The sequence below is a fragment of the Pan paniscus genome, chromosome 7 (genome assembly GCF_029289425.2).
Source record: "Pan paniscus chromosome 7, NHGRI_mPanPan1-v2.0_pri, whole genome shotgun sequence".
Classification (NCBI taxonomy): Eukaryota; Metazoa; Chordata; class Mammalia; order Primates; family Hominidae; genus Pan; species Pan paniscus.
The window spans coordinates 157,701,289-157,726,275 of NC_073256.2; the positions used below are offsets into that span (position 1 = coordinate 157,701,289).

Below are 24,987 nucleotides of genomic sequence, written 5' to 3' on the forward strand. Positions count from 1 at the left end.
GAAACCATTTCATTTGGCAGTACTATACTTGCCTTCAAAGAATGCAGGGAGAAAGAAAACTAACATTTCTTAAGCACCATACACATGCTTTTACATGTTACTTCATTGAATTCTCATAATAGCTTAATGCTATCAGTTTTCTTCTTAATTTTGGGGGCATAGTGGGGAGATAAGCAAACTGATACCCAGGAGGTTGAGTGACTCATTCATGGAATGCAGCAGGCCTGTGAGTCAAAGCGAGTGCATGGCAAGACCGAGTGAAGCTGGGGAACAATAGCCAAGCCAAGAGCGTTTTAAAGATACTTAGCATCTTCATCACACTGAATCCTAAGGCGACAGCACTTCCACTCGACAGCAAAATGTCAAATTCAACTGTTTCTTTCCGGTCTTCAAACAAATATTTCAGAAATTCAGAAATCACCTCACAAGATTAGTTCATAAACCTTTTGCAGGTCCTAAGCTTTGAGTGGTGAAGAAAAAACAAAAACCTTTTGCAAGGACCCACTTTGCATGTGCCAAAAGGTCTCCACTCTAAAATCTCACACTCTTAGGAGTGACAGTCACACAGAAAGGACGGCACATGGCAGCAAATCCTGGGAGAGCGGTGAGCAATGGGTGCCATGGAAACTCAGGGAGCTCGCCTCTCAGGAAAGGTGTCCTGGAAATGGGGCTGAGGATGAGCATGAAGGAACAAGGGAGCACAGACAGAATGAAGCCGGGAGAGGAGAGAGCCTGCCAGGCAGAGGCGGTGCAGAGCAAAGGTGGGAGCTGGCAAGCGCTTGTGTGGGTGAGGAGCTGCCCTGTTCCCGTGTGGCTGGGGTGCATGGCCTGCGGAAAGGGAAATGACTGAAAACTTCCAAGGAGAAGACGATGCGATCAGACTGGTTTCCACCATGGTGTAGTGGTCGCAAGGCAGGCTTTGGAACGAAGCAAGGCTGGGTGCAGACGTGACTCCGCCATTTAGTGGGCACAGAACTGCAGCAGTTACGGAATGTCGCTGGCCCTGACTCTCTCATCTCTAAAATACTTACTTCCATGTCATAGGGCTGCTTTCAAGTTTAATGAGATAATGAACCCGATACATAGCCAACAAAAATGGGAGCTCTTCTAAAGATCTCTATTCACAATCAGACTAGAGGACAGTGTCCCAGAGGGCAGCCGCCTTTCCGGCTCTGCAGCGCCCGTCTCACCTGACGATGGGAAGCTTGGTGAAGGGCACCGGTGGCAGGGTGAGGCCGCCAGGGAGGGCGATGGGCTCCATGGTCCCAGGACACTTGGACGTATAGTTCTCTAGGCTTTGGGCCACATCTTTCTTTTCTGAAGAGAAGATGAAAACAAAATAAAGATGTATTAGGCAAAAGTCAAAGTGGCTGGCTTTCATTTTACTTGGGGCATTTCATGACAGTCCAATGAGTCCAATCTTCTGACAGAAATGAAGGGGCAGTGAGCAAAAGAGACCAGAACAAAGCAGAAGCCATATTCCACTTATGTGAAAATCACCGGCACTGCTCCTCTTAAAGGCCTGTGGATAAAAGGGAAACTAAGTTAGTATCCTCCAGGAGACTTCCATTTTCCAAGAAAATAAACCCTTATCAAATTTCAAGAAAGTCTGTAGGCAGGACTAGAGAATCAGTATATTTTATAACTTAACCATACTTTTTCGGCAATTACTAGGTAATTACCAAGCAAAATGCCAGGACCTGTCTGTCCCTTAGGAGTTTGTAATTTATCTGTATGACAGACACTTAGGCAAATAATTACAAATCAACATTTTTGATGCAAATATAGAGCTTTGTGAGAAAAGACTTGTTCACCATCCCGCCCCCATCCCTTTCACAAGGAGGGAGGAAAAGAGGACACAGGTGATAATCATGTCCGCTTCCTGTCCACGGCACACTCTAGACAGGCCACGGACACAGACCCCTTCTCACCCACAGCACGACAGAGCTCAGAAGCACCTGCTGCGCTCTAGGACTCAGGCTGGCTCAGGAAGGCAGGCACTCCTGTCCCCACTTTGCAGATGAAAAACCTGAGACCAAGGGAAATTAAGCAGCTTGTCAAAGACCTTACTTGGCCTAAGGCCTGTGGTTTTCTCCCTAGAGTGTTTTAAAGAATTAAGGAAAGGATGGGATTATGGGAGGGGTGTGAACAAGGAAGTCCCTCCTTGCAGCATCTAGCTTCTCTGTGAAATACCAAAGTGACTGCTGATGGGGAAGACAGAGGACTTGAAGAGAAGAGCAGCAGAGGGACACGATCGCCAGGGATGACACCTAGAACAGCGAAGTTAGATCCGACTCCAGGAGATGCCTTGGTCTTTCCCTATCTACTGTGCTACCACCTTAGGGGAAGTCCTTCAACCTTTCTGCATCTTGTTTGCCTGCAGTAAGAGGAGTGCCTATATCAGGAATTACTAAGGATAAATGCGATAATACATTAAAAAAACAGTGACTGGCAGATATGGTGCACTGAATAAACTGAAATGATAATAACCATTATCATCATTATCATATAGCTGCACTGGAGTGGACAAAGAGCAGGTAAGTAGCTGCATAGTGAAGCCAAGTGCTCCACTGAGGCTGGTGACCATAAATAATAAATATCAAGGCAAGGGCTTCATAGAGCTCAGGCACATGTATTAATTGTTAAACTGCTACCATAGGAATTTTCTGTGCCTACGCATTCTTCTTCTTCTTCTTCTTCTTTTTTTTTTTTTGAAACAGGATCTCACTCTGTCTCCCAGGCTGGAGTGCAGAGGTACAATCTCAGCTCACTGCAACCTCCGCCTCCCAGGTTCAAGCAATCCTCCCATCTCAGCCTTCTAAGTAGCTGAGACTACAGGCATGTGTCACCATGCTTGGCTGATTTTTTAATTTTGGGTAGAGATGAGGTCTCACTACATTGCCCAGGCTAGTCTCCAACTCCTGGGCTCAAGTGATCCCCCCGCCTTGGCCTTCCAAAGTACTGGGATTACAGGCATGAGCCATCACATCCAGCCTCCCTCATTCTTAGGAAGCCAGAGAGCAGAGCAGAAAAGTGACCAGAATTACTTTTGAACACAACACAACAATGTTAATCTGAAACATGAAAAAAGCCTTTAAATAACCAAATCATTCTCAATCTATAAAAATCTCCCAAAGGGCTCCAGCTGATATCATGTATATTATCTAATTTGCCTAATGTTAGGCAGAGCACTTATGGTTGAGGTATCCTATTCAGTTGAATTCTACCACCCCATACACACTCTCGGTAAATGCTGCTGAAATGAAGAAGGAAAGGGATCTATTTGTGGTGCCTCATGCCACTTGCACCGTTATCCAAGAAAGGAAAGGCACCACAGTGTATCACTCGGCTAAGCTCTGAATGGCATTTCTAGACAGAAAATAACGTACACACTGAGTAGCACAGGGGAGGCTGCTTCACCGCAGTGTGGTCTGGCTGTGCCATTTCATTAGAGAAGCCCCGTGTTTGTGCTTTAGGTCTGGTCACTATGCTGTGGAGGAATGTCCTATGTAGGGATACAGCCCGGCTGGGAGCACTCTCAGAGCTTTGTGGAAGGCCAGGTTGGGGGTACCTCAATATTCACTTATTCCCCTTGAGCGTAGCAGGGCACACCTCTCCGCTGTGCCTGCTGACTCCCTGAAGGGAGTCAAATGCTAATCTTCTGCTGGGGTGGAAAAGGGACCGTCGCCAGCTGCAGGGGCAGAGGCGATCTGCGGATATGTAATCAATTGTAAATGATTTTCAGCAGCGCCTACTGCCATGTGGTGCTCCTGCTGGGGACAGGGAATGGGGGTTGCTTCTTGGCTTTCCCCTACTGCCATACGACCCCATCGCCATTTCAGTGGGGTTTCTAGAGTCACACGCTTACGCCCAATTGTCAGCATGGCCCATCCAGTGCAAAGGCCCCATCCACCTTCTCCTAAAGGATTCAAGTGTCGGCTATAAATTGTTGCCAGATCTATTATTTCATCAGGAATTACAAACTGGTGATTTTCTAATTCTCTAATTCCTCTGCACTTAGAAGCTAGAATTTGTTTATAAGGAAGGATTTTTTCCTCATCAATCATTTGGTTATCCTGGAACGCAGACAACACAGACATTAATAAACGGTTGAGTCTTTCCCTTTATTTACTCAGTGGAAAACTATTGCCCTGTGAAACTCCAGTAATGACCAATGCGTTTTGTTTATTGTTTAGTATCATTATATACTGATGGATTTTTATCTCTTTGATGTTTCCATTGATTGTTATCACATCCTTTTTTATTTCTAATGGATACATAATAATTGTACATATTTCTGGGGTACAGTATGATGTTTTAATGCATTTATTGTATAACAATCAAATCAGGGTAATCAGCATATCCACTGCATCAAACATTTATCGGTTCTTTGTGATAAGAGCATTCAAATTCCTCTCTTCTAGATCTTTTGAAATATACCTTTTTGTGAACTATAGTCACCCAACCGTGCATTAGAATACCAGAACTTACTTCTCCTAACTAGAGCATTGTATCCACTGTCCATCCTCTCCCCATCTCCCTTCTCCCAACCATCCCCAGCCTCTTCTAACCTCTATTCTGCTAATTCCATGAGACAAACGTTTAAAAATTTCACACCTGAGGAAGACCATGAGGGATTTGTCTTTCTGTGCCTGGCTTTTTTCACTTAACATATGCCCTCCAGGTCCATCTGTGTTGTTGCAAATGACAGGATTTAATTCTTTTTTATGGCTGAATGGTATCCCACTGTGTATCTATATCACATTTTCTTTATCCATTCATCTGCTGAATGGCACTTAGGTTGATTCCGTATCTTGGCTATTTGAACAGTGCTGCAATAAATGCAGGCATGTAGTCACCCCTTCGACACTGACTTCATTTCCTTTGGATATATGCTCAGTAGCGCAATGGAAGATCATACAGTGGTTCTATTTTTAAGTTTTTTGAGGAACCTCCATACTGTTTAACATAATGGCCATACTAATTTACATTCCCACCAATAGTGTGTAAAGGACCCCTTTTCTTCACCTCCTCACCAACATTTCATCTTTTGACTTTTTGATAATAGGTATTCCAACTGGAGAAAGGTGATCTCTCATAGCGGTTTTGATTTGCATTTCCCTGATGATTAGTGATGTTGAGCATTTTTTCATACATCTTTTGGCCATTTGTATGTCTGTTTTTTGTTTTTTTTTTTTTTTTTTTGGTGGGCACGTGAGATTATAAGGGCTGATTTTGAGAGATAAAATAAGTTCAGTTTCTCTATAAATTAATCATTATTGTCAAAGACACACTGATGCAAGACCAGCATATGAGCCCTTGTGTCAGATTAACAAGGTTTTCTTGGAGCATTAACCAACTCCTTAGTAAAGATTATAAAGATTATAAAAAGCTTATGAAAGTTATATCTTCTGTTCAAGATTAAAATTTTATAGTTTATAAAATTTTGAAAAACAAATTTAATTGGTTTCATGCTATTTTATTAGGTAATATTGTTTGGAAAATTAAGGCTTCTTTCTCAAAGAACGAAGGTTTTCACCTTTTTAAAAAAATCCTTGAGTTATTACTTTGGTCAAATGAATGACTTATTTTACAATGATCTGTGATATAAGTGTTTTAAACCTTTGACCTTTCCAAAATCAAATTATAAATTATATCTTCTTCTGAACCAATTAATCCTTTAAGATACTAGGTTCCCTAAAGTCCAAAAGTGACATAATTTGTCTTATTTGGTATAAAAATTACACAGGAAACACTGTCAAATATGAAATGGTGTTTAGTTTTCTTTAGGCTATATTTACACAAATATGTTATTGGTATGTGTTCCAAAATCACGGGAAACTCCTATAATTCTGATATGACTTAGTGTACATTATCAGTAATAATTATAATTGTTATGTTAAATTATTGTGTGCCACAGAGGTAACAAATTTCCTTATGGATTGTATCTTTGACTATGGCTGCCCTAAAACCTTTTGTCATCCACAGACAATTGTTGTCTGTTTTGGTCTTTAGAAGGTGGTTTTATAATCAGCTATAAAACTCTACCAGGAGCTGTTGAATACAAGTTTCTGATAACTTTGGAGATTGTGACATCAGAATAGAAGAAAAACTTTCAGGACTCATGGAGAACTGAAATGTTCAGGAATATCAAGCAGAATGGGAATTAACTACAGACCGAACTAATACAAGACTGAAGTAATCTTTTTGATTTTTTGCTTAAAACGTTGCTGGTCCTTTGTTTTGTTTTTTCAGAGTCAAGGAAATTTTCTTTTGAGCTATTAACAGCTTTTAATGATTGAGTGTACTCCTATGAACAAAATTTAGAACATATTTGTTTCATTCTACCTGACTCTTCCAGAATTTGGAAACTATTTGTGAGTATCCTTAATACCTAATTTGTTGAGAGTTTTTATCATGAAGGGATGCTGAATTTTGTCAAATGCTTTTTCTGCATCTATAGAAATGATAATATGGTTTTGGTTCTTCATTCCGTTAATGTGATATGTCACATCTATGTTCAACCATGTTCGCATCCCTGGGATGAATTCCACTTGATCATGGTGGAAGATCTTTCAAATGTGCTGTTGAATTTTGTTTGCTAGTATTTTGTGGAAGATTTTTGCATCTAATCTTCATCAGGGATATCTGTCTTTTGAGATTAGTTTTCTTTTGTCAATGGTGTGTCTTTCTCTGGTTTTAGTATACCAAAGTAATGCTGGCTTCACAGAATGAGTTTGGAAGTAGTTTGAGAAAAATTGGTACTAGTTCTTTGTTAAATGTTTCAGCAGTGAAGCCCTCAGGTCCCGGGCTTTTCTTTGATGGGAGACTTCTTATTACTGATTCAATTTTCTTATTCGTTTTTGGTCATTCAGATTTTCTATTTCTTCATGATTCATTCTTGGCAGATTGTATGTGTCCATGCAGTTATCCATGTCTTCTAGGTCACTGAGTTTGTTGGCATATAATTGTTCATAATAGTCTCTTGTGATCTTTTATGTTTCTGTGTTATCAGTTGTAAATTTCTCCTTTTTGATCTCTGATTTTATTGATTTGACATTTATTCTTTTTTTCATAATCTAGCTAAAGGTTTGTTAAGCTTTTCAAAACACCAGCTCTTCATTTCATTAATCTTTTGTATGGTTTTTCTAATCTCTATTTCATTTATTTCCACTCTGATCTTTATTATTTCCTTCTTTCTACTAACCTTGGTTGAGTCTGTTCTTGTTTTTCTAATTCCTTAAGATGCAGTGTTAGATTGTTTATTTGAAAGCTTTCTTCTTTTTTGATGTAGGCACCATCTTTGGCCAGTGGGAGTCCCTTCTGGTTGGTTCCTGTGCCCTTTGGATAAGGTCCCATTATTCTTTGATCCCTTTGTTTCTGGTTCATATCCAGCCCCAGGCCTAGAATTAAATCACTTCTCCAAGGAGCGCTCATTCCCTTTAGTGGAAAGAAGTGTTTAGAGACTAAAACCCAGAGGCTAGAAGTGCTCTTTGCTACTGGATTCCCATTGTCTCTGAAGGGCTTTACAAAGGACAGGACAACTTACAAAGTTTTCACAGTGGTAAGATTATAAGTGATTTCTGCTTTAATTTTTTTTTTAAGTTTAACAACGAAAAACAAAAGATTTGGACTATAAGCTCCTTAAAAGGAAGAAAGTCATGTCCCTACCCACAATTACATTTACTGAGCACTTACGATGTGCCGAATATTGTACTATGTTCTTTAGACTATAAAATCTTTAAGGCAAGGGATTCTGGTATATATTAATAACAAACTTCATTATTTTTTATCCAAAATAGGCATATAATACCCTCTTACAAAATACCTGCCAAAGAAGTGGGGAAAGGCATTATGATCCCCCTTTTAAAGTTCATAAAGATGAACTCAGGAACAACCCTGGACATTTGATTATGGATTGGTATCAAATGTCACCAAAAAATAATTATTAATGTTTTAAGTATAATATTGTAGTTATATAAGAAAATGCTCATTTTTTAGCAATGCATACTAAAGTATGAAGGTCTGAAATGATATGTCTCTGAGATTTTCTTTAAAATAATTCAGCAAATTTAAAAAGCAAGAGATGAAGTAAATGTGTAAAAGTCTTGATAACCACTGAATCCAGGTGATGGATATATGAGGATTCATTTTACAATTCTTTTTACCTTTATGTTTGAAAATGTTTCATAGCAATAATTTTTATTATATTTTGACAAATTATCATTGCATGTATTTATAGGATACAAAGTGTTATGATTTTTAATACAATGTGAAATGATTAAATCAAGCTAACATGTCCATTACCTGAAATATTTAACATCTTTTTGTGATAAGAACATTTGAAATTTGTTCCTTTAGTAATATTGAAATGTACAGCACTCAACTCTTAGCCATATTCACCATGCTGTGCAACAGATCTCAAAAAAAGTCAGCTTACTCCTCCTGTCTAACTGAGGCTTTCTACCTTTTGACCATCATCTCCCCATTCTACCTACCTCCCAGCCTCTGCTAACCGCCATTCTACTCTCTACTTCTATGAGTTCAATTGTTTTGAATCCCACATATAAGTGAGAACATATGGTATTCATCTTTCTGTGTTTGGCTTATTTCACTTAGCCTAATGCTCTCCAGTTCCATCCATGTTGTCACAAATAACAGAATTTCTTCCCTTTTTACAGGTGTATAGTATTCCATTGTGTGTACATACCACATTTTCTTTATGCATTCATCTGTTGATGGACACAGCAATAAAGTTTAATGGGCTTGGAGAACTGAAATTATTTTCTCATGGTCATAAAGAGGAACAGAGTTAGGATTCAGATCAAGAGTTGACTGAGTCTTCCTGTTTGAAAATATTAAGCCTGACCACATATACCCAGTGTTACCATAAGAGGAATAAAAGAACACAAGGCCGTGGTGGCTGCTGCTATCTGTTCCACATGCCAAGCTGGAGAGAAGCTTGTGAAAAATTTAACATGTTCACAGCATATGATTTGGTTAGTGGGAGGTGATGATTCCTCAACTTATGTCACTAAAAATCAATCCATCTTATTCCATTTTTGATCAGATTATCCAACAATGATTTTAGTCAAATTAGAGCACCTAATGCCCTTGAAAGTTATTTTGAACTTTTTTTTTTTTTTTTTTTAGATGGAGTCTTGCTCTGTCGCCCAGGCTGGAGTGCAGTGGCGCGATCTCGGCTCACTGCAAGCTCCGCCTCCCGGGTTCACACCATTCTCCTGCCTCAGCCTCCCAAGTAGCTGGGACTACAGGCACCCGCCACCAGGCCTGGCTAATTTTTTTTGTATTTTTAGTAGAGACGGGGTTTCACCGTGTTAGCCAGGATGATCTCGATCTCCTCACCTCCTGATCCGCCCACCTCAGCCTCCCAAAGTGCTGGGATTACAGGCTTGAGCCACCGTGCCCGGCCAACTTTTTGTTTTTTTTGAGACAGGGTCTCGCTCTGTCGCCTAGGCTGGAGTACAGTGGCACAATCTGCAACCTCCACCTCCCAGGCTCAAGCGATCCTCCCACCTCAGCCTACCGGATAGCTGGGACTACAGGTGCACACCACAACACCCAGCTAATTTTTCATATTTTCTGTAAAGATGGGTTTTTGCCATGTTGCTCAGGCTGGTCTTGAATTCTGGGACTCAAGTGATCCACCCACCTCAGCCTCCCAAAGTGCTGGGATTACATGAGTGAGCAACTACGCCTGGCCCAAACAGAACATTTTTAATGAAAGCCTAGTTATTACTTAACTATATTGTTCTTACAGAAGCAGAAAATATGATCACCAAAACTTTGGATCAGAAATGATTTACGACCATTTAAATGGACACTGGCTTGAAAACCAGTGCATCACGATTTCACAGTTATTCTTGTCTCTGCTAAGTAATAATCGGAGACAACCAGGCTTGCATTCAGTCAGTTATGGTACTCTAAACAGGTAGAGAATAGAAAGAGGGGAAAGAAGTACATCTTTTTTTTCTAAATCCAGGAGGAAAAACCTAAGGAAGAAGGAAAAAGAAAATATGGAGGAAAAAGTACAGGTGTGGTTTGATCAAATATCTGAAGTTACATTTTCACAATCGATTCTGGTACTTTCACTTATAGAAATAATACCACAGTTAGTATTTGAATGGTTTTCTTAGGAATAATGATATTGATCTTTCAACATAACAGTGCTGAGGTCTCTTTGGAGGCTCCCACTAAGCAGGGCTTTGTCCCCTGGTGTCTACATAAGTGGAAAACAAAACAAAAGGAAAAGATGGAGCTGACACATCTTTATTTGTACCAACACAGGCTATGTTGAAGGACATGACCTAAGGTTTTTTAGAAACTGAAAGTCCTCACTAACACCAAGAACTGGGCAGACACAGCTTCCTTCCCAGACACAGGCTGCGCTGAATTGGTCACCCCCTAGCCCCACTCAGGGGAGGCCACGCCAAACGTCCAGCACAGAGCTGCAGACGGAAACTCAGGCTCTGTGACCAACGAGCTCCCAAGACCAAGCAGGGCCCAGCCAAGTCAAATCCAGCACCCGGTTATCAGGACCAACAGCAATCAGATAAGTCACTCTGCCTCTCCACATTTACCTAGCCAAACTCCCTTCTTACAAAAGAGGCTTGAGGGTTTGTGAAGAGTATTATTCTCCATTAACAAATACAGTGTCATTGTTATCCCCATTTTATTACTGGCATACTTGAGGCCCAGGGAGAGGAAGTGATTAGCCCAAAGTCAGAAAACCAGTCATCTGTGAAGCTGGATCTCAAAGTCAGGCCCTCTACAAACCCTACATCTCACGATCTTTCTACACTAACCTTGTACATCCAATAGCATCCCACTGTCATGAAAAGGTTACTATCCCATTAAGTGCCCATTACGAGTACACCTGCGGCAACTTCCACTTCTAGAGCAGCTTCTAGCAGAACAGCACTCCCAGCAGTAACTTAAAGAGCCAGATAAAGTGTCAAAAAGAGGAGGGGGCACTGGAGAGTGGCCAAGACATGGAGGACTTGCAAGATTCCAGACAGAAGGGAAGCTCGCTGAGAGGAGCACAGTTGCCTGCGGCACCACTTCACCCCGGGAGTGGTGCAGATTCTCAACAGGGAGAGAACCACTGCCTGGGGCAGAGAAGCCGGCAGAGCACTCCAGGCAGTCTCATGGGGCCAGGAGAGCCATGGCTGAGGCAGACCCTGAGGAGCCAGGTGCCAGGAGGAGCCAGGAGTAGTGAGAGTGAACCCGGAGCTCAGCATGAGCTCCCCCCTCGCTTGTTCCCATTCAGCTCCGCAGGACAGAAGGCTGCCAGGTCCATCCAAGACTGCCTCAAAAGCAGAGTTGCTGTTCAACTCTAAAAAGTGGCACCAGATGGCCTTTGCGCACTAATAATGAGAATGAGATGCATAAGCTGTAAAAGGGGCTTCTTGAAAAACCCATCAGAGAGCTGAGGAAGCAAAGGAACAGGCATGAGCTAAATTCCAGGAAGCAGCAAGCTCTTCCTAGGAGACAGGGCCCAACAGCTGCTTTGTCCCTGGCAGAGGAGCAAGAGAAGGGAGAATTGGGCAGAGAACGGGGAAAGGAGAAAAGGGCTGAACTTGGAAGACACTTTCACTGCCTTCATGTAGGTGGGCGCAACAGAGTAGACTCCCATGGGCAAATCTACCATTCTCCAACGCCTCCTGCAGGCTTTTGCAGAGGGCAAAGTGCAGTACACTGAGGCTGAGGGCAGGCAGGACAGCTAGGAGGACAGTCCCAGGCACTCAGGACCTCCCCTAGATGCCTGGCAGCTGCCACAGAAATCCAGGCAGGGCAGAGAGCTGGCAGATGCCCTGAGGGGCACTATGCTTTCTCCAAGCACAAAGCAGAGGCTTGCTGAGCGTGGTAGACAAGAGAACAACCGAGATTCCTCCTCCAAGACCATGGCTGCCAAAGGTTAGGGCCAAGCAGCAAAGCTTGAAGAAACCCCTCCAAGGCATCAGGACCCTTCACTGAGTGCAAGGCAGTACCCTGTGGAAGGCTGGGGGCAGGACCGAGAGAGAGCTCCCAAAATGCAGAAAGCCAGAGATAGGGCTGGAGATCAGAGAAAACTCCCCCAAACCCACAGATCCAGCATCCAGGCTCAAAGCACAAAGATGGAAAGCTGGTGACTGGCTGCAAACCAAACTCCAGTCTTTTCTGTGCTCAGACCCCAAGCCAACAGAAGGTCAAATCCTGACCAAACACCTGAAGCTAAAGATGAAATGACCCCAAGGAGAGCTAGGACCAAGGCTACACCCAGCTCAACTGCAGATCAGATTGGCAATGCCCCACCCCCCTGGTGGCAAGCCTTTTGAGGAGGGTAAATATTTACTTTACACTTTTTAATACAAGTCCAGAAGAGGAAGTAGTACAATATTTGAAGGGGGTTATGTTAAAAATGCATATTATAATCTCCAGAGCAAGCACTTTTTAAATAGAGATATGGCTTAAAAAGCCAACAGAAGCTGGATGCGGTGGCTCACACCTGTGTTCCCAGCACTTCTGGAGGCTGAGGCAGGAGGATTGCTTCAGGCCAGGAGTTCAAGGCCAACCTGGGCAAAGTAGCAAGACCCCCATCTCTACAAAAAAAAAAAAAAAATGTAAAAATTAACCAGGCATGGTGGTGTGCATCTGTATTCCCAACTATTCAGGAGGCTGAGGTGGAAGGGTTGCTTGAGCCCAGGAGTTCAAGGCTGCAGTGAGCTATGATTACGGGCCACTGTACTCCAGCCTGGGAAACAGAGTGAGATCCTGTCTCAAAAAACAAAAAAGCCAACAGAAAAGACAAAGTAGAATACAAGCATGATATCATAAAATATCTACTTGGCCTCTGACTACATTGCCTGGCATACAACTCCTTAAATTCTTAGAATCTCCAAAGTGATGTATGTTTGTGCACTGAGTTGACCGAAGGCTGGCAGTCCCCAGGCAACTTCAGGATAAGGCTGGTCACCAGAAAGACCAAGGCATGATTAGAGCCCCACAACGGGGGACGGGAGAGAGACTGAAAGTTCAGTTGATCAGCAGCCAGTGGTCTAATGAGTCATGGCTATGTCATGAAGCCTCCACAAAAACCCAGAAAGACAGGGTTTGGAGAGCTTGCAAATAACAGCTAGGGGCTCCTGGAGGGTGGTACACCTGGAGAGGCATGACAGCTCTGAGCCCGTTCCCCCACACCTCGCCCTGGGCATCTCTTCATCTGTATCCTTTGTAATATCCTTTACAATAAACCAGTAAACATAAGTGTTTCCTTCAGTTTTGAGAGTTGTTCTAGCAAATTACTCGAACCCAAGAAGGAGGCGGTGGAATCTCTGATTCACAGACAGTCAATCAGAAACAGAGGTCATAACCTGGGGACCTCTAAGGGTATCTGAAAGGGTGGCTGGGAACCGTCTCATGGGACTGGACTCTCAATCTGTGGGATCCAACACTATCTTCAGATAGACGGTATCAGAAGTGAATTAGAGGACACCCAGCTGGTATCTGTTGGAAAACTGACTGACTGGTTATTAAGGGGAAGAAATCCTTACACACATTTTGGTAACCAGAGGTCACAGAAATTTTCTGTGTTGGTTGTCGTGCTGAGAGAACAGAAAAAACACTTTGAGTGTGTTTTTCCACAGAACAAAATATATTTTATTCTCCCAAATAAAGGCATAAAAGGAGAAAAAAGAAGAGGAAAAAAACAGATATGACAAACAGAAAACAAATACAAGATGGTAGACTTGAACCCATCCACACAAAACTCGATAAAAAACCCAAGATCCAACTATATATACTTTATACTCTCAGGAAACAAACTTTTTTTAAAAAAAATATATTTTTTATTTGCATAGGTTTTCGGGGAACAGGTGGTGTTTGGTTACATAAATCAGTTCTTTAGTGGTAATTTCTGAGATGTTGGTGCACCCATTACCCTAGCAATATACACTGTACCCAATTTGTAGTATTTTATCCCTCACCCCCCTCCCACCATTTCCCCGGAGTCCCCAAAGTCCGTTGTATCACTCTTTTGCCTTGCATCCTTATAGCTTAGATCCCACTTACAAGTGAGAACATACAATGTTTGATTTTCAGGAAACAACCTTTAAATATGAAGACACAGACTGAAAATAAAAGGATGGGGGGGAAAGATATACCACACGAACACAAGTAATAAGCATAATAAACCTGATGTGGCAACATTAATATCAGACAAAGGGGATTTCCGTGTAAGCAAAGGGATGAATGGACACATTTCATAATGAAAAAGGCAATTCATCAAGGAGATACAATGCTAAATTTGTATGTACTTAATAACAGAGCTTTACAATACATGAAGTAAAACCTGATAGAACTAAAGAACAGAAAGATTCATGATTTTTTTAAAGTTGGAGGCTTTAACAACCCTTTGTTAAAATAAATAAAAGAGGCCAAGCATCGTGGCTCACATTTGTAATCCCGGCACTTTGGGGGGCCAAGGCAGGAGGATTGCTTCAGCCCAGAAGTTCGAGACCAGCCTGGGCAATATGGTGAGCCCTGTTTCTACAAAAAATAAGAAAATTAGGCGGGCATGGTAGTACGTGCCCATGGGCCCAACTACTCAGGAGGCCGAGGCTGGAAAATCACTTGAGCCCAGGAAGCAGAGACTGCAGTAAGCCACGATCGTGCCACTGCACTCCAGCCTGAGCAACAGAGAGACACCCTGTCTCAAAAATAAATAAGTGAAATTTAAAAACTTTTTAAGTAAAAGAATAGACAACAATGATAAGGAAGATTTAAACAAACTATTAAATAACTTCTTCAACTGACATTTATACAACACTATACCCCTCAACTGCAGAATATAAGTTCCTTTCAAGTACTCACGGGAAATCCACCAAGACAGACCAAATGCCACACCATAAAACACATCTCAATACATTTTAAAAGACTGAAATCACACAGAATATGTTCTGACCATTACAGTATTAAAACAGAAATCAATAACAATACCATTTCCACAACGGCTACAAATACCTGAAAAGTAAGCAATACATACACACGTCAAAAATAAAAACAAAAGTGAAATGTTAAAAATATTTCCAACTGAATGGTAATAAAAATACAACAGGTCAATATTTGTGAGATGTACCTGAAGCAGTGCTTAGAGGGAAATTTATAGCCTTAAATGTTCATATTAGAAAAAAACAAAGGTCCCAAACCAATATCTAAGTCTGCACTGTAGAAGCTAGGAAAAGACATAAAATTAAATATAAAGTTGAAAGAAAATAATTAATGAAATAGGAAACAGGAAACAATAAAGGAAATCAACAAAGTCAATGGTTCTTTGAAAACAAATGATAAACCCCTAGGAGAGAAACACATATCATCTATATCAGGAATAAAAAGGAGGCAGATCCTACGCTCATTAAGAGGATAATAAGGGAACAGTATAAACAACCATATGCCAATACATTTGACAAATGTGGTGAAATAGACAAACTCCTTGGGGGTAAAATGACACAAGAAAAAATTGACAATCTTAATAGTCCTGTATTTATTAAAGTTGAATCTGTAATCCAAACTCCCACAAAAATTTCCATCCCAGATGGCTTCACTCGTAAGTTCTATCAAACATTTAAAGAAGAAATAATACCAATCTCATACAAACTCTTTCAGAAAACAAAGGAGCGAATACTTCCCAACTTGTGTTATGAAGCCAGCATAACCCTGACACCAAAACCTGACAAATAACTAAAAGAATAAACTTAGACAGTAAAAGTAGCATGGAGTCTTCAGCAGTCTCACAGAACTAAAGAGATAAACAGCAGCATTCAGGATCCACTGAGGAAGAGAGACCCCCCCCAAAAAATACCATGAGTTCTCAGCTGGCACCCCCAAAGCACTATACAATAAGAGTACACAGAAGCCTTTTAAAAACTGCAATTTGTATATCTTTATTAAAGCAGCTGATATACAAATGGATACACAAATGGAAATATACAAATGGAAATCTGATATACAAATGGAAATCCAGGTAGTTTCTAAGAAGTCGGGGGTTACTGGCCAGGCGCGGTGGCTCATGCCTGTAATCCCAGCACTTTGGGAGGCCGAGGCAGGCGGATCATGAGATCAGGAGATCGAGACCATCCTGGCTAACACAGTGAAACCCCATCTCTACTAAAAAAAAAAAAAAAGAAGAAGAAGTTGGGGGTTACTGCAGGGAAGGCACCTAAAGACCTGTGCAGTCATTACTTTTTGGGGAACCTTCCCTGGTGACTCTGCCTTGTGCTCCGCTCTGTCATATTTGGATTTGGTGATGCAGAGGCAGGACACATAGTGCACAGGTAGCCTATGTGCCTCATAAGTAGCAGTGATCTAGAAATGCTTTACATCCCCCCACCATGATCAAAGGACCCGCTTTGCCTGCCACCACCTACAATGCTCTGCAACCATGACCAGTGATTCCTGACATACTAATGTCTCAACAACTTATTTTCCCCCTTCACTCAGACAAACATCATCAATGATGACTTTAAGATGTACATTATGGCCAGGTGTGATGGCTCACGCCTGTAATCCCTGCACTTTGGGAAGCCAAGGCAGAAGGATCACTTGAGCTCAGGAGTTCAAAACCAGTCTGGGCAACACGAGACTTTGTCTCTAATAAAATTCAAAAAAAAAATAAATTAGCTGGGTGTAATGGCATGTGCCTGTAGTCCTAGCTACTCTGAGGGCTGAGGTGGGAGGATCACTTGAGCCCAGGAGGTCAAGGCTGCAGTGAGTCCTGATTGTGCCACTGAACTCCAGCCTTGGTGACAGAGCGAGACCCTGTCTCAAAAAAAATAAAATAAAATGTATATTACTTATTTTCTCTTTTGGTCACAAAAAAGAAACATGACACAGTGATGCAAAAAACAATCATCCAGGCCGGGCGTGGTGGCTCATGCCTGTAATCCCAGCACTCTGGGAGGCCGAGGTGAGCGGATCACCTGAGGTCAGGAGTTCCAATATGGTGAAACCCCGTCTCTACTAAAAATACAAAAATTGGCAGGGCATGGTGGTGTGAGCCTGTTGTCCCAGCTACTCGGGAGACTGAGACAGGAGAATTGCTTGAACCTGGGAGGCGGAGGTTGCAGTGAGCTGAGATCACGCCACTGCACTCCAGCCTGGGCGACAGGACATCTAAAAAAAAAGACAAGACAAGACACGACAAGACAAGAATCATCTGACCCTCATGCACTGCTGGAAGGAATGTAAAATAGTACATCTGCTGTGCCAAACAGTTTGGCAGTTCCTCAAAAAGTTAAGCATAGAATTACCATATGATCCAGCAATTCCACTCCCACTACATATATACCAAAAACCATTGAAAATAGATACTTAAACAGGTACTTGCAGAACAATGTGCATAGCAGCAGCATTCACAATGGCCAAAAGGTAGAAACAAGCCAAATGTCCATTGACTGATGAACAGATAAACAAAATGTAGTCTATCCCTACAATGGAATATTGTTCAGCCCTAAAAAGGAATGAAATTTTGATAAATGCATAATACAGAAAAACCTTAAAACATGCTAATTGAAATAAGTCAGACACAAAAGAACAAATACTGTATGACTCCACTTATATGAGGTACCTAAAATAGGCAAATTCATCAAGAGGAAAAGTAGAATGATGGTTGCCAGGAGGATCAGAGGAGTGAGAATGAGAATTATTGTGTAATGCGTACAGAGATTCTGTTTGGAGTGACGAAAAAGTTCTAGAAATGGAGGGCGGTGATGGTTGCATCACACTGTGAATGTATGTACTCAATACCACTGAATTTTACGCTTAAAACAGTTAAAATGGTACATTTTGTGTTGTGTATATCTTACCACAGTTTTCAAAATCAATGTAAAAATAATTTAAAATTGGCCGGGCACGGTGGCTCACGCCTGTAATCCCAGCACTATGGGAGGCTAAGGCAGGTGCATCACCTGAGGTCAAGAGTTTGAGACCAGCCTGGCCAACATGGTGAAACCCCATCTCTACTAAAAATACAAAAATTAGCTGGGCATTGTGGTGGGTGCCTATAATTCCAACTACTCAAGAGGCTCAGACAGAAGAATCGCTTGAAGCCAGGGAGCAGAGGTTGCAGTAAGCCGAGATCATGCCACTTCACTCCAGCCTGGGCGAAAGAGCGAAAGTCCGTCTCAAAAACAAAATTAATTAATTAATTAATTAATAACAATAATTTAAAATAAAACAGTATCACTTACAAGCTCAAAAAAAGGAAAATACTTAGGTAGAAATCTAACAAAATATGTACATGATCAATCGTTGAGGCATGGTATGTGTCAGATGTGGTATAAGGTCCAGGAGCTTTACATAAAAAGGAAAGAATTAATGGCATTTGCAGCAACCTGGATGAGACTGGAAACTATCATTCCAAGTGAGGTAACTCAAGAATGTAAAATCAAACATCATATGTTCTCACTCCTAAGTGGGAGCTAAGCTATGAGGATGCAAAGGCACAAGAATGATACAATGGACTTTGGGGACTCGGGGGGAAAGGGTGGGAGCAGGTGAAGGATGAAAGGCTACAAACTGGGGTCAGTGTATACTGCTCAGGTCTCAGAAATCACCACTAAAGAACTTACTCAGGTAACTAAATACCACCTGTTCCGCAACAACCTATGGAAATAATTTTTTTTTTTAATTTTAAAAAAAGGTCCTGGAGCTTTAGAGATGCTTAGCTATGACCAAGGAGGCCACAGTCTAATTAGCATAGTTATAATTTATGAATTAGGGTGAAAGGATTTGATGCTCGATTGGACACAGAAACTGAAGGAGGTAGAGACAAGACTGGCACTGAGGGTGACGGCTTTGGGGACCGGGTGGAGGAGAGCCACTGGCCGAGACAGAAGCCCAAGGTCAGAGGAAGGGCAGGGCAAGCTCGTCGGAAGACAGCAGCTCCAGCAGGTTGAGTCTAAAGCACCGGAGGGTGGAGAGACCCAGACTAGGGTAACTAGGAAAGTATACTGGGCTCAAGCGGACCCCTGAGCACCATGAACATCAGCAGAGGTAACACTCCCAGGTAGAATGTGAAGGTGACAAAGAAAAACAGAGGGCCCAAGGATGACATTCTGGGGAACACAGAGGTGAGGGGCAGTGAGAAACACATCTGGAAAGAATGCTAGAGGTTCGAGATGAGACTCAAGAGGCCAAAAGGTGAGATCTTCTGGAAAGAAAAGAAATGGGGGTGGATATGAGAGAAACATCTGTTGGGATCACCATACGTGAGAGTTAAGTGGTCATTTGTGACCTTCAAAAAAACTTTCATCCATGCAGGAACCCAACAGCAACAAATTAAAAATGGGACAGGAGCAGACAAAGCGATGGCTCGTCTCCTAGGGAGCACATGGCATTTCAAGCGCACACAGACAGCGGTCTGGAAGTCAAGTGCTGCATTACAGGCTCACCTGCATTGCCTTACTTAATATTTACATTTATCCAGTGAGTCAAATATTATCATTAGCCCCACTGTAGGGAAGAGAAAAGTGAAAATCAGAGATATTATAAATCTTTTCAAAGGCCACACTGCTAGTAAGTGAGGCTGAGATTTTAACCCCAGGCTTCTTGAATCTATTGCTCTTTCTACCATATTAAGCAACCTCCTCGGCATTTTTGTGCCCATTTGGGAATCTAAGACTTGGAAAGGTCATGTTACTTTCCTGGGGTTATTAAGGTAATAAGAAGCTAAATTATATTCAAACTCAATACCGGCCAGGCATGGTGGCTCACACCTGTAATCACACTTTGGGAGGCCAAGGCAGGCAGATCACCTGAGGTCAGGAGTTTGAGACCAGCCTGGCCAACGTGGTGAAACCCCGTCTCTACTAAAAAATACAAAAATTACCCAGGTGGTGGTGGGCACCTGTAATTCCAGCTAATTCAGGAGGCTGAGGCAGGAGAATCACTTGAACCTGGGAGGCAGACGTTGCAGGGAGCCGAGATTGCGCCATTGCACTCCAGCCTGGGCAACAAGAGCGAAACTCAGTCTCAAAACAAAACAAAACAAAACACCTCAATGCTATATGTTCACGCTTTTTGCTTTCTTCAGTTTGTCACTTTGCCACTGAGATTGCCCCAAAATGTGACTGATATCCTGAAACCGCCACTCCAACATGTCCAGCAAGTTAAGCATCTTACAGAGCAAGAGAAATCAACTCAGCTTTTCTTCATTCTGCATATACATCCAGGTAGCATAATGGTCTACCTAGAAAGGCTGAAAAAGTCACATGCCACCACTATAAATATTAATGATATGACAAACCAGGAGACATGGAAGAAGATCTGTCATGTAACAAGAAAACAAGGCATTTCCTTAACAGAGTGTGGATTAACTTAGATAAATTTGCAGTGAGCCACATTAACTGCCTCCCGTCAATAATTTTTCATATTTGCTAGTCACTTAATTTTCAGAGTGACCAGCTGGAGGCCCTGATGAACAATCATTCAAGTGCACCAAAAGACTGAATATTTTTCCTTGTTCCTTTCAGGTTTATAAACATGTTCTACCAAAATGAAAGGTAATTGTGTTAAACCATCAGGTCACTATAAAAACATCTATTTCAAGCACTGCCTAGAAAAATTTTTAACATCTCTAGAGATCTTAACATAATGCCCAGAAGAAGAAATTATATTAAGAAGAAAGACCTGTACTACCCAGAGCAATCTACAAATTCAAATTACTTTCTTGGGGCTATTCATGTAATAAATTGCTAGATTATATTCAAACTCAAAGCTTTAAGTTCAAACTTTCTGCTTTTTTCATTTTGTCATGCTGCCCACCCAGACTGCCCCAAAATGAAAAAATGCAAAGAAAACACAGATATCCTAGAACTAATCCCTATCAAAATACCAGTGATGTTTTTGACAGAAATAGAAAAACAAATCCTAAAATTCATATGGAACCTTAAAAATCCTCAAATAGCTAAGGCAATCCTGAGCAAAAAATAACAAAGCAGGAGGCATCACATTACCTGACTTCAAAATATACTACAAAGCTATAGTAAGCAAAACATCATGGTACTGGCATAAAAACAGACTTGTAGACCAATTAAAAAAAAAAAAAGAACCCAGATATAAACCCATGTTTTCACAGCCAAATAATTTTCATCAAAGTTGTCAAGAACATCCACTGGGAAAAAGACAATCTCTTCAATAAATGGTGCTGGGAAAACTGGATATAAGTATGCAGAAGAATGAAACTAGACCTCTATGTGCCACTATATACAAAAATTGACTGAAAAGGGATTGAAGACTTCAATGTAAAAACCAAAACTACAAATCTAATAGAAGAAAAACATAGGGAAAACACTTCAGGTCATTGGTCTAAGCAAAGATTTTATGGATAAGGACTCAAAAGCACAGGCCAATAAAAACAGAAATAGATAAATGAGATTATATCAAACTAAAAAACCTCTGCACAGCAAAGGAAACATCACAGTGAACAACAATCTGCAGAATGAGAGAAAATATTTGCAAACTATTCATCCAACAAGGGACCAATGTCCAGAATATAAAGGAACTCAACTCAACAGCAAAAAATCATCATCATCATCATCATCATCATCATCATCATCATCACCACCACCCCATGAAAAAGTAGGCAAAAGACGTGAATAGACATTTCTCGAAAGAAGACATACAAAATGGCTAACAGGTATATGAAACAATGCTCATCACTAATCATCAGGGAAATGCAAATCAAAACCACAGTGAGAGATCATCTCACCCCAGCAAGAATGGCTGTGATCAAAAAGACAAAGGATAACAAATACAGGAGGGTGCAGAGAAAGGGGAACTCTTAGGTGCTGTTGATAGGAATGTAAATTAGTACTGTTATGATGGAAAACAGTTTGAAGGTTCCTCAAAGAACTAAAAATAGAACTATCACATGATCCAGCAATCCCACTGCTGGGATTTCCAAAGGAAAAGAAATCAGGATGTCAAAGAGATACCTGCACTCCCATGTCTACCGCAGCACTAAGTCACAGTAGCCAAGATATGGAATCAACCCAAGTGTCCATCAATAGAGGACTAGATAAGGAAAATGTGCTATATATACACAGTGGAATGTGATTCAGCCATAAAAAAAGAATGAAATTCTGTGATTCACTATGACATGGTTGAACCTAATGTCCTAAAGGGCATTATGTTAAGTAAAATAAGCCAGGCACAGAAAGGCAAATATCACATGTTCTCTCTCATATATGGAAGCTAAACAAGTTGATCTCATAAGGAGAGAGTAGAGGCTGGGAAGGGTTGGGGGAAGGAAGGATAGGGAGAGGTTGGTCAACAGAGACAAAATTACAGCTAGACAGGAAGAATAAATTCGAGTGTCCTATAGCACTGTAGGGTGACTAAAAGTAACAACAATTTTTTGTGTATTTTCAATTGGCTAGAAGAGAGGATTCTAAATGTTCCCAACACAAAGAAATGATAAATGTTTGAAGATGGATTTGCAAAGTACCCTGAATTGATCATTACACATGATATACGTGTATCAAAACATTACACAGTACCACATAAACATATACAATTACTGTATCAATTAAAAATACTAAAATAAAAAATTTTAAAGTTTTAAAAAAATAAAGATAATAAATTATTAGAATCTGCACATCTAACTATGAAGTAATGGTTAGATAAACTATGGTACAGCAGCATAATGCAAATTTATGCAAACATTAAAAATGACATTTATAAAGACTGCAACAATATGGAAAATGTTATGTCACATGGAAAATCAGGATACAGAATTATATTTACAAAATAAATTCGATGTAAGGAATTAACCCGCCTGGGCACAGTGGCTCAAACCTGTAATCCCAGAACTTTGGGAGGCCAGGTGGGAGGATCACGAGTTCAAGACCAGCCTGGTCAACATCGTGAAACCCCCAACTCTACTAAAAATACGAAAATTAGCCGGACACAGTGGCACATGCCAGTAGTCCCAGCTACTCCAGAGACTGAGGCAAGAGAATCACTTGAACCCGGGAGGCAGAGGTTGCAGTGAGCCGAGATCATACCACTTCACCCAAGCCTGGGCTAAAAAGCGAGACTTTGTCTCAAAAAAAAAAAAGAGAAAAAGAAAAGAATGAAAAGAAAGAAAGCAATTAACCCAATTTTTAAAATAACAGAAAACAATACAAAAGAAATACACTAAAATGTTAACAGGGCTTGCCTATATAGGATTATGCATAATTTTTTCCTGTTTATGTTTTCCAAGATTTCTAAAGGAAGCATATATTACTTGTATAATAAAAACTATATATGTAGATAGCTAGATATAGATGTAGATATAGACATAGATACATAGGTTTTTGTTTTGTTTGTTGTTGTTGTTGTTGTTGTTGTTGTTGTTGAGACGGAGTCTCACTCTTGTCGCCCAGGCTGGAGTGCAATGGTGCAATCTCAGCTCATTGCAACCTCCGCCTCCCAGATTCAAGCTTCTCCTGCCTCAGCCTCCTGAGTAGCTGGGATTACAGGCACCCACCACCATGCCCAGCTAATTTTTATACTTTTAGTAAAGACGGGATTTTGCAACGTTGGCCAGGCTGGTCTCAAACTCCTGACCTCAGGTGATCCACCCGCCTCAGCTTCCCAAAGTGCTGGGATTACAGGCATAAGCCACCATGCCTGGCCATAAAAACTATATTTTAAATGCTCAAAATTGAATTTTCAAAAAGGTTTTACAACGAAAAATCAGGGTTTGTTTATAAATGCCCCATGAGTGAAGAACATAGTATCATAAAATGTCAATGGCATAAGAAAACTTTGAAGTTCCTTCATTTCCACAAAGGTGGAAGTTTAAAGTAAGGGAATTTATAGCCCTTCCCAGTGTAACACAGATGTTTTACAAACAACAGCTGCATTGATAACTGACATTTAATGAGGTCTTACTACATGCCAAGCACTAGTCCAAGCACTTTACATATGCCTTACTAAATGATTCCCAAAACCTTACCAAAAAAGTGCCATTGATTACAGATGAGAGAAATTGAAGCTTAGAAAGATCTCACCCCCATTCAGTTCAGTGTGCCTTCTACTTCTCCACCACAATCTCTCATGTGTAATATGCTCAGCCATCTCCCTTTATTCTAAAACTATTTCATATTTCACTTCATATTCATTTGACAAACAAATCTTGAATATCCACCCTCTATAAGGAAGAAGCCTATCTTAAATCGCTCAACTGGAGTCCCACATCTTCAAGCACAACAGCAAAATCTCGTAATTCCTTTGTCTGCCTAGTGGAGTCTCAATTGATACATTTTAGGAAATAATTTGAGAAAGGCAATGTGAAATTAAATCAGTTCCATGGCTCGGCAAGGTGGCTCACGCCTATAATCCCAGCACTTTGGGAGGCCAAGGCAGGAGGATCACTTGAGGTCAGGAGTTCGACACTAGCCTAGCCAACGTGGTGAAACCCCATCTCTACTAAAAATACAAAAATTAGCCAGGCGTGGCGGCACATGCCTGTAATCCCAGCTACTCGGGAGGCTGAGGCAGGAGAATCACTTGAACCCGGGAGGTGGAGGTTGCAGTGAGCCGAGATCGTGCCATTGTACCACAGCTTGGGCGACAGAGCGAGACTCTGTCACTAAATAAATAAATAAATAAATAAATAAGTTCCACATGTATTGACTACTTTCTAGGTAAAAGCATTGCCCAAAATGATAAAAGATAAAAGGTGAACAGACATGATCCCTGTCCCCAAGGAGTCTGTAATCTAGTGAGGGAATCGGATAGGTAAATTATTCTGAAGGTATAATAAAATGATGCTGAATTGAGAACTAAGCAAGATAATAAGGAGGTGCAGAGGAATAAATTAATTTCTTAATAACAGGAAACAGGGAAAGTACAAGAACAGAGCATGCTACAATAGAAGCAGCATGAAAAACCATGTGATACACTTAAAAAGCAAAAAATGTTCAGTGTATCTGAAGTATA

The 24,987-nt window shown here is 41.1% G+C and overlaps 1 protein-coding gene across 5 annotated transcripts in view; it reads right to left on the minus strand.

Annotated features, from left to right (window-relative positions):
- Positions 1 to 24,987, minus strand: part of TRAPPC9 (trafficking protein particle complex subunit 9) — a 725,402-nt gene that overhangs the window by 574,851 nt on the left and 125,564 nt on the right. For all 5 annotated transcript variants that reach the window (XM_014346060.6, XM_034966644.3, XM_034966648.3 and 2 more), the window contains one exon: positions 1,191 to 1,317. In XM_014346060.6, coding sequence (XP_014201546.4) covers positions 1,191 to 1,317 — 127 coding nt within the window. The remainder of the gene's footprint in view (positions 1 to 1,190; positions 1,318 to 24,987) is intronic.